The 11,347-nt window shown below is 36.4% G+C and overlaps 1 protein-coding gene across 3 annotated transcripts in view; it reads left to right on the top strand.

The window, feature by feature from the left end:
• Plcb1 (phospholipase C beta 1) overlaps positions 1 to 11,347 on the top strand; it is a 725,927-nt gene that overhangs the window by 222,494 nt on the left and 492,086 nt on the right. For all 3 annotated transcript variants that reach the window (XM_074074371.1, XM_074074370.1, XM_020160494.2), the window contains exon 3: positions 2 to 70. In XM_074074371.1, the coding sequence (XP_073930472.1) occupies positions 2 to 70 (69 nt within the window). The remainder of the gene's footprint in view (position 1; positions 71 to 11,347) is intronic.

Genomic DNA, 11,347 nt, shown 5'->3' with positions numbered 1-11,347 from the left:
GGAGACAGAGCTGTTAGATCTCAGCCTTGTCAAGGATGCCAGGTGTGGGAAGCATGCCAAAGTGCCCAAGGTAGGATGAAGAGCACTGTGCCCACACCAGCTGCTGCCTTGACTATTTATCTGTGTCATGATATCAATTAATTGCCCCAATTAAAAGTTTCTCTGTTGTAGATGTTGTAAAACACAACAGTCGGTCTGCCCTAAACATTTCCACTTTTATTCAAAGATAGAAACACTGTGTAAGCATATGGACATAGGGGCTTGCCTTGTGCAAGGAAAAATTAACAGTGCCAAAGTTATAGGTTTAGTATCCCTAATTGGAAAATATGAAATACAAAACTCTCCAAAAGATGAAACTTTGCACCAACTTGATGCCAGAAGTGGAAAACTCCACAAATGACCTGTGTGATACGTTATAGTCAAAATGCAAATGCGGTAAGATATTACATAAAATTACTTTGAGGTTTCGTGTATAAGGTATACACGAAACATGAATGAATTTTGTATTTAGACTTGAGTTCCACACCCAAAATATCTTATTATGTAGATGCAGATATTTCAAAAGCCAAAAAATTCTGAAATCTGAAACTCTTCTTGTCTCATGCATTTTTGGATAAGGGATACTCAACCTGTATTGGTTTAGTTCCAACTGGTTCAGATGTGTTTGAGATTACTTGGGAAAATGTTCTTGATCCTCATATGCATTTGTGAATGATCCTTTAGGTACGATGAATGGATTCCCTATATAGCTCAAATGCTACAAAATTAAAACAATTCACTCGTAAAGCCAAAAGGTGTAGTGTTAATTCTGCAAACGTTGCAGAAGTGAAGAACAACATACTTTGGGATCAGTTGAGTGTGATATCATTTGCTCTGATTTGAAAAACTTGCAAGAAAAATATTCAAAGAAACGTTTGCAGATTATTCTGGAAGTTTCTATTAAAGTGTTGGGTAAAGTAGACATAGTATTTTAATTTAAATTATATGTGAAAGCTATCCTTTATTATATTTAAAATTTAGTGTATTAAATACTTCATTTCTAGCAGAGTATCAGAAGAAAGAGAAGTAGAGCTGCTTTAGAGCTCAATGCTTCTTCCCTTAATTAATACCAAACTAGCAATTTTCCTTGCGAGTCTCTTCCCACAACTTTTGTTTTATCCTCTGAAAGTCAAAATAGCTTTTTTGACAACTACAATGATCTGTTGCTTTGGAAAAGCAGGGAAAAAATCACCTAGACCGATTATTGTTCAGAGACATAACAAGGCACAGGTAGGTTCTGGTAAATTTTGCCATACATCTAACACAGAGATGCTGGGTTTTGGCTGAAAAGGTGAAAATGTTCTACAGTGAAATGAGAAATAAAAATTTTTAGAAAGAAAAATCAGAACTGTTTTCAAGAATGTTTCTGAAAGTGTTTCATGTAACACTAATCCATTACTAATTATATCCTGCTAATAATTTCAATAGCATGGTCTTTTAGTTTTCTATGAAGTGTATCACAATTTATGCTTTGTTGATGATTCAAAACTGTTCACAGTTTTTAGTCAGGAAGAAATCATCTTTTCTTCCTTTTGCAACAGCATTTCCACCAAGTTTCCTGTAAGCCTTCAATACATTGATAAGGTAACTAGGAGGCTTGTATTTTTTTATTCATTTATTCATATGTGCATACATTGTTTGGGCCATTTCTCCCCCTGCCCCCACCCTTTTAACCTGAGTTTATTGACTTAACTTAAAAGTTCAATAACTGTATTGGCTAAAGACCAGTCTACACCACAACAGATCCCACTGGGTCTCAGATATTGGGAATCAAAGTGAATTCTACTGTCACATGGATAGTTCCAGGCTGGAATCTGTCTCTTTTATTACACTACATAGCTAGCTTATCGGTTAAGTGTTTCATTCATATGGATGTGGTTTGTTAAATGTCTATTGAATGTTGATAAATGAACAGAAGTCGCACCTGTGCTCTTCTCAGCTAATAAAGTACTATTAGACCCTAAAGTGCTTCTCTTGAGAACGGACTTTGAACACTCATAATAGTCTGGTTTCGTTGCTTCCCTGAACACTTTATTTGAAGAACCAATTGCTTTCCCTGGGGATCATTCCTGCTCTTGGCTTTCTTTTTATCCCTTCTTCCTTGCTGGTGTTTAAGAGCCTCTGCTTTAATAATTTTAAAACGTTGTTCTGTTCAATATTACCTGTGTGACTTCTTGAGCCTTAGACGTCTTCCTCATATGCTCAGTGATGATACGAATAGTAAGTACTAAGTATGAATACTGTAAGGAGTCAGTGAGATAGTTCGTTAGTAAACCTTTAGCACAGGGGTTCTCAAATTTAACTGCTTGTGAAGTCACCAGGGAAACTTATAAAAATATACTGCCTGTTTCCCAGCTCCAAAGATTCCGGTGCCCTATGGATGTAATTGATACAGATGTGACATGAGCATCGGCGTGCTGAGTTACAAATTTGCAGCAAAATTTGGACATGCTATTTTAATTTATGCTGTATTTAATAAGCACTCACTAAATATTAGCCACTATTGTTGATGTTATCATCTGTTCTTTTCTTCATGTTGCTGAGAACTAAACACAGGGCCACATACATGCTAGATAGACTGGGCTACAAAGACTGAGCTACATCCCCAGGCTTCCACAGCAGGAGCCAATTTTGATTTCATAGCTCAAAGTGAAAAAATAAAAACATGATTTATTTAAAATATTTGGACTGTATTGTGAATTATAATGCAAGTGCTGAGTTCAGGCAAAGGCTCATTCAGCTGTTCAATTAATGTTACAAAGGACTAAATACTTCTTTTCTCTTAACAGAGTTGCCTCCGTTGTATGGAAAGGGTCCCTTTTCCATCTGCAGGTTTCTCTGTATCTGACTTCTGCACATCATCCTTGGAAGTCCCCAACTTCCTACATGACAGCAGTTCTGTAGGGGACAGACTGAGAGATAAGCTGTCCACTGGGGTCATCCAGAATCTATAGTCTAAGAAAGAATATGGTACAGAGCAGGACTGCTAGATAGAAGACTGTTAAGACACTAAAACAAAAGTAGCAGAACTTACAGCAGGAAACTGGAAGTGCAGAGAAATTCAGTGTGGGTGTGGTGGTTTATACCTGTAATCCCAGCACTGGAAGACTGAGGCAAGAGGACTGTGAGTTCCAAGGCCAGCTTGGGATACATTGCAAGACCTGGATTAAAAAAAAATAAAATTAACTAAGTTAAAAAAAAAGTGGAGCTATCAGTATAGGGTCAGAAAAGCTTGTGTACTCAGGATAAACAGGCAGTATAGCAGCAGGACAGATTGAGTATGAGACTTTTTGCAGAAGCTTTTAGACCACAGAGAAAGGAAAAACATTTGTGAAGCAGATATTTATCAAAATACCCAGGCACCCTGCAAATATTTATCTGTGTATTCATATTATTTTTGTTTTTCACAACATCTTGTTACATAAAAATTCAACATCTACTTCAAAATGAACTGTTTTCTATGCCTGCTGTGATTTGAAATAACATTTATAGGAAATGGAAAAAACTTCCATTGCTGCCCCGTTAATGAATTTAAATGTTAACTCCTAGCACAATATGCACAATTCCAAATCTGCTTTTCTGCATATAGCCTTTGTTCAAGTTTCTAGTTTCAAAATTTCTCATTGGACTTTGGGAGATTTTTTTTATGCAAATGTAAAAAACAGAAGAAAAACTAACTTATCCTTTAAAATGTAAAATTTATTTAATTTTCCTTTCTTGCACTCTTCTCCATCCCTCCTGGGTTTCTGAAGTGCATGCTAGGACAAAGCCTTGTGGTATGTGCACCTTGTCTATGCTGTATGCATGTAGTCCCTGGATTGTGACTTTCAACATATCTTTGCTTTTAAAAAGAGTGTTTCTTATTGTGGCCTCTGAGCTATTAGTAGTTCTTAGCCCCAATGATCAACTTAGCAGCTCATGTTCAGCATTGTTAAAATGCAGTAGACTCGACTAGAATTAAAAACATCAGCGTTTTGTGCAGAAGAAGTTGTTTTGTGAGACACTCTCATGTACATGAGTATATACTCTGGGTCATAGCACAAAGTGTAATTTTTGCTAAGGACTATAGGAGAAAGGTTTTGAAGATGCGACTAGAAGATGGTGTCTTTGCCCTCAGGATTCTTAGGACTTACTGAGTCTTTAGGGGTATTGAAAAGGAGAGGAACTAGAAGTGAAGATACTGGTTCACATGCTAGCCTCCCATTATCACACTTAAAGAAGTTGTGCCCTTTGCCTGGGTCTCCACTTCCTTAAATGTGAAATGGGGGTGTGTAGTGCATGCCTGGTTTTAAGTATGCAATTTCTACTAGCTCGATTCCAAAATTTAAATTGAGAAATTAACCAAGCCAAGATTCTCCATCCTATGGATTTTAAAACCTATATTGAGTAAGTTAGCATAACCTAAAACTTCTTACCTTGGTCACAGCAAATCAAGTAAATTTAATCAAACAAAAACAGGTTATACTCTAACCAAAGTAAGATGCCATACAAACAAAAAGAAAGAAATGCTTAAGCCAAACTTTGCAGGTGACTCCTTTTTTTTTATTTTGTTTTTTTTTTGTTTCCCCCCTTCCCCCATTCCCTCTCTTACCCCCCCACCCCCTCCCTCTCCCCCCGCCGACTCCCTCATTACCCAGCAGAAAAATGCAGGTGACTTCTTGAGAGCAATTCTACACTGCTTTTGGAATCCATAGGAACAATCTCATGGTTATGGAGGCTCTCTCAACTTCACTCCAGGAAAACTATGTACTGCCAATATTTAGCATTCAATACTGAGTGTGGCAATATTCTTGAAAAACATTTCTACAGTTTTACTTTCAAACTGTGTCATGCATGCAAAGGAAACTATTTCACCTGCTTACCTGGCAGCCAGTTCATTCTATGGGTAAAGGACAGTTTACTTCCAATATGCAATGTTAATTTCAATATGGATGCCTTGTGAATAGCTAGGTCAAGTATTAAATTCTAGATGGTGTACAGTATTGCGAGAATCCCATAAGGCAGATTAGAGTAAAATTAAATTTTAAAAATTGATTAGACTTTGCTTTCCTAATGTCTATACAGGATATGATGGCTTTTTTTACTTCATTATTTATTGATTCAACAAGTAGTCATTGAGTGATTTGTGCCAGTCACTGTTCTAGGTTGAGGGAAAATGACAGTGAACAAAAAGAACAAAGAACTTTGCTCTCTGTGTAGTATTCTATTTATGAATGATGGCACTGCTCAATTGGATCTTGGAAAGAAGACAAAAAAATCCCTAATTTGTTGGCTTTGCCTATTTCCTTTTCATAACTGTCTTTTCCCTAGTAGATTTCATGTCATCAACATGTCACTGGATGGAGAGTTGCACAGCACAGCACAGGATGGCCTCCAGCCCTATAAACAGCTGCTAGCACCTCACAGGGTGGCGAAAACAGAAAAGTCCCACTGGAAGCAATAAGCAGGGTAGAACACCACAGGCCTTGAGTAGTGGAGAGGCTTGCTGTTGTATAGAGTGTAGTGGAGTAAGTTCTGTTAATAAGGTACAGTCCCATGAGTAAAGACGCGAATTTAGTGAGGGAGAGAATTAGGCAAATGACCCCAGGAACAGCATTCCTGGCAGAGGGCACAGCAAGAGCAATGGTTCTGAGGTGGGAACATGCATCATATATGACTGTGCATGGCAATGAGACCACAACAGAGTTAGGACTCTTAGACTGTGCTAATGACTTGAGCTTTTCTTCTGACACAAGTGAAAAGGAATCTGAGTGTTTTGAGCAGAGCTGAGCAATGGCAAGATCCAAGATTCTGAAAACCTAGTTTGTGGCTGTGTTGAGAGTAGGCTATAGAGGACAAAGGAAGAAGCAAGGGAGACCAAATAATTGGCTATCAAGAACACCCTGGGTAGTGGTAATGGAGACTAGATATAGCTACATATAGAGGTGGTTAAAAAAAAAGTCAGAATCTGAATATGTGTTGAAGACAGAGATAGGGTTTATTGATGTGTGTTGGATGTGAAGTACAAGAAGAAGAAAGGGTTCAAGAACAACCGTTGGTGTTTTGATCTGGGAAATTAGGAGAATTGAGTTGCCATGTTCTGAGATGAAAATGAAGGAAGGAACACATTTGAGCAGAAAATTAGAAAATTTGATTTTAGAAATTTAAGGTTTGTGATTCCTGTTGAATATCTGATGACGTCACAAAGACCACAAATCTGAAGTTCAAGGAAATGTTGCCTCTGGAGATGGAGCTTTAGGTAGTTAAAGCTTGAAGCTTGGGTGAGGTCTTCTATGGAATGTAGGAATAAAAGAAGGAAGTCTTGAGATCTGAGTCCAAAGGCCTCTGCATATAGACTTTGATGAATTTAGGAGGATTAGCAAAAGATACTGTGAAGGTACATACTCCAAAGCATTGAAAGCAGGAATGAAAACAGATAATGGTACACCAATGTTCATTGAGAGATGAATGTATATACAAAACATAGCACATGCTTCAAATGGAATATTATTCAGCACTAAAAACCAATGAAATTTTAGTATGTTCTATAACATGAATAGTCCTTGCAGATACAAAGCTAAGTGAAATAAGTCACACACAAAAGGACAAGTATGCTATTATTTCCTTCATATGTGAGGTGTACAGTGAAGCCAAACTGATAAAGTAAAATGGTAGTCATCATAGCCATTAGGAGGGGAAGGAAGAGATATTGTTTAATGGGTACAGAGTTTGAGAAGATGAAAAATTTGTAGAGATGGACAGTGATGGTTCTATAAGGGTATGAATTTTCTTAATGGCACTGACCTTTACATCTATAATGGTAAATATTAGGCTATGTATATTTTACCACAATAATAAAGGAACAGCCAGTGAGGAGAGAGAACATAGAAGAGATCATATATCCTGGGTACCTAAAAATGTGTTTTGTGAGGAAGGGCATCAAATGGCCTACCTGCATCAAATGGTGTACCTGTGTCAAATGGCGAATTTCTAGCCTTTTTCTACTGAAACTTCACTTTTTCACACTTCAATTTTACTAAAAATATCATTTTGTATTTGCTTTAAGATTTTTCTCTGTATCATAAGCATTTCTTTTTGTTTCCATGAGCATTTCTAGCTAATATTCAAAATAGGCCATTTATTTAAGGGTTGTCGAATCTCAAATTGCTCATCATAGAGTCTGGATGCCAATATCTAAATCTCATAATGAGCTGTTATTTGGATGTTATACAACAGTGGCTTCAATGAATCATCTTTGAGGCCTGAAGTTGAAACAAGTGCTTTATTTATTATTCCCCCTTTACTGATTATAGCTCTTTACCTGACTTTGTACTGATTTACCATTATGTAAAACTGCAGACATAAAATTTGACTTAGAGATCTAAGGAGTAGAAAAGAAAGAAAGAACACTTTAAACAACAAAATAAAAGGTTTCTTCCTTTTACACTTGATTTCTAATAAGATCAACCTTTAGTCCTTATTCTTGGCTCTAGCTATTGCTTAATTTACCTCACATGTTGCAATAGCATTTTTGGTTTATTTATTTTCATCATTCTGCTTCCATAAATGTATTTATTAACATCTTTACTAAATGGAGCAAAATAGAGCTAAACATTCACAGGGTATCTGTAGGTACACATGTGTGTGTGTGTGTGATGGTTTTGACAGCTATTCATATTTATCTTCAAATGTAAATTATATGGCGTGGTTCCTTTCCTATGTTCATTAAATTCCATAGATGTCAGTGGTTTCCTTGGAAACAAAAAGCTTTATATAACTAGTCAGAGGTTTGGTTGCAGAAATATCAGGATGGGGGTGGTGATGGTTTAAGGAATGGTTCCCTTGGTAAATATTTAGATATTTACACTTAAAACTCCTTCCTTTTCTACCTGCCCCTTACCTCGTGGTCATTCAGTAGTAAATAAGAAAAGATCCTTAATGTCACAATTAAGGTTTAGAATTTTTTTTTAGTGGTTAAATGCTTTTTACTGTCTTAAAAGCAATCTCAGATATACCAAGTCTTTTCTAGGATGTTGGTATATTTTCCCATATTTGAGAAGAAGTTGATGTGTTTCCTATTAACAGTTAAATTTGAACATTTGAGCAATACCTGCATTACTTAGTACATATGTGAATTCATCTGTGAAATACAGTGGACTGAAAATATGTGTTGTTGAATAAAGATTTTGTTTTTTGTTTTTATATTAGCAAGTATCATCCGTCTTAGTATCCTACTGCCTGAGAGTTCAAAAGGATTTTGAAGGGTTACAGAGGGGTAAGGGAGAGGTCACAGTCCTCATAGCTCTCCCAAGAGGTCATAGTAGATAAAAGACATGGCAGCCACTGACAGTTTTCTTTTGGCCCAGAGTGGATTTCTTGTTGAAGACAGGATTGGAAACTCCAGGTCTTTTCAGAAGGTGGAAGTTCATATTGTCACTGATTCTAGCTCACGTATTTTCAATCTAAATCTGATTTGTTCTACGTACAATGATGCAGAGTTGCATTTTGGTAACACTCTCAATTTTAATTCTTTCAAATGCAAAAATACGCCATCTTGTGGATGTATCTGATATTAATTTTGTAAATTCTACATACCTGCTCTCTGAGCCAGGGCTTTCAATATGGGGTTCTAATATAGAGATACAGGGAGCACTTGGGGAGCTTTAAAATCTTCATGTCTCATTCACACTCAGATCAATTAAGTTAAAATGCCTGCTTGGGGCTTATGTACCACATTTTCTTTAATACTCCTTTGAGGTTCTGGTATTCAGCCAAGTTTGAAAACCATTACTGTAAGTAAAAAAGAGTACCAGATTAAATGGATAGTTTCTATTTTTTAAAATAGGAATTCTGTGCAGAAATCCCTGAGAATTTTCCTATAAAATTTGATTGTCTAAAGGAATACCTTTTAGTCTTCTTTAAACTTGACCACTATACTCAATAAAGAGAAGTTTGTCATAATACTAACTTTAGTCTCCGCTGGCTGCCATAACAAAGTACCACAGACTGATTGGTCTAAACAATAGAAATTTATTTTATTTTCTCATAATTCTGGAAGCAAGAAGTCAAAGATGAAAGTGTGAGCCAGCAGAACTGTTTTCTGGGAGACCTTTCTCCTTAATTTATAGGTGATCATCTTCTGTGTCTTCACACAAATACATTTGAAGATACTATGGGTTAGACTTCAAGATATGTATTTTGAATGGATATAGTTCAGTCCATAACAATAGGTCCTCACCAAACCAAGTTCATTATTTACCCCTTTCTCTCTTTCTTTCTTTCCTTTCTTTCCCTTCTTCTTCTTCTTCTTCTTCTTCTTCTTCTTCTTCTTCTTCTTCTTCTTCTTCTTCTTCTTCTTCTTCTTCTTCTTCTTCTTCTTCTTCTTCTTTCTCTTCTTCTTCTTCTTCTCTCTCTCAATATATTGTTTTCCTACCATTAGCCCTCAGTTTTATAACCCCTAGAGTACCTAATATGTGTCTTTATACATTGTAATTGCCTAATAAAAAGTAGTCACAAGAGCAGAAACTCTTGGGTAAGACAGCCAAATTACAAGCTATATAACTCAGCAAGTTATTTCACATCTCTGAGATTTAGTTTCCCCACCTGGAACAATCTCCATGTTTGTCTCACATGGTTGCTGCAAGGACCCAAGGATAAATACATGAAAAGGAATAGACCCAATTGTCACTTCATTGCATGTGCTAATTATACTCTAGCTGTCATTGTTAAACATATTTTCCTGAATAGATAAAGTATGTAACTGACGCTCATGGGATATATCAGAGTAAGCAAAAACAAGCAAAAGCAGCATAACTTACTTGTTTATAGTATAACTCCATATACTATTGTAGATTACTTCACACTAAGAAATTTATACTTTTGTAACTCTGGTATTTAAACTTATATTTAAAAATCTACTTTTTATATATTAAGTATAAAAAATGAACTTGAAGCTTATTTATCTTTGCAGCCAAACACCTACCCCCAGAGAACCATTACAACAATCTTATTATACTAAGACTTACAGTTCTTATTTAGAAAACTGTCTAGATTTGCCAACAGTTAAATAGATTTTCCCAACAATCAAAATAATTTTAGAGCAATTTACTTCCAGTTAAGAACATGTTGGTATCTTTTTTCTGCACTATGAAGCCAATGAAGCGAAATCCAAAGCACTGTTTTGAAATACAATAACAAGATTTGAGGTCAGACAGTCCCAGATCCAAACCCCAGTGCACACATTAGCTGAGAGGTCCCAGGAATGTTCCTTAATTTCTCTGCAAATGATAATACCTGCTGGATAGAGTTGGGTTACGGTTGGTAACAAGACAAGAATTATGTTTTGCTTTAGGAGCTCACCTCTGTACCTGCTTTAAGTTTGCTTTTTGGGTTGTTCTAGCATGCAGTGAGACTTACAGTAATTATGTGTATATATTACTTCAACTGCCTCCATTTGAGAGATGAGGTTCTAAAGTAATTTGGCAAGTAATTTGACACATGGTCTAACAGGAAGAAATACTTGGTATCTGATGCATGATTTTACAGAGGGAAAAGTTTAAAATGGGAATACTTCCTGAAAATATGAGACATATTATATCATATATATGAGACATATCTTTTTCAGCATCAGGACTCATAGTAGACTGAGCATTGTCTGTTTTCTGGCTATATTGATGCTGTGGTTTGAATTTTTGTGTCCCCCCCTAAAATTTATCTTGAGACTTGATCTCCTATGCAATATTATTAAGAGGTGGCCCTTTAGTGGGTGATTAGATTATGAGACTTGATCTCTTATGAATGGGACTAAGGCCCTTACTAAAAGATAAAACAGTTCCCAAAGGGTTCTACTCTTTTCTCCCTCCCGTCTCCTACCCTGTGAGAACACAGTGATCAAGGAACTATTTTGAAGCAGAGAACAGCCCTCATGAGACACTTACCCAATTGGTACTTTAATCTTCAATTTCCCACCCACCAGAACTATGAGAAATAAGTTTGTATTGTATATCCATTTCTCAGTCTTAGATGTTTTGTCATAGTGACACAGATGGGGTTTTAGTTTGAGATGTTCACCTGGTGGAATTACCTCACAAAATGATGGAGACAAGCCTGATGATCTCTATGGGTGAAGGCAATATTTATATACACCATAGACATTGTCCAAGTTAAGTGATGTTCATACCTCAAATGGCTTTGCCAGCTGTATTATATGAGAGGATAATATTCGTGAGGCAGCTTGATAGAGTGGAAGGAACTTAAGGATATGTACCGGTTTGTTCTGATCTGAAGTGTCTCCCCGAAAGGCTTGTGTATTGAGGTTTTTGTCCTGATG

Source organism: Castor canadensis, chromosome 5 (genome assembly GCF_047511655.1).
Source record: "Castor canadensis chromosome 5, mCasCan1.hap1v2, whole genome shotgun sequence".
Taxonomy (NCBI): domain Eukaryota; kingdom Metazoa; phylum Chordata; class Mammalia; order Rodentia; family Castoridae; genus Castor; species Castor canadensis.
Note: the sequence above shows the minus strand (reverse complement) of the source record. Positions and strands in the feature narration are given on the sequence as shown.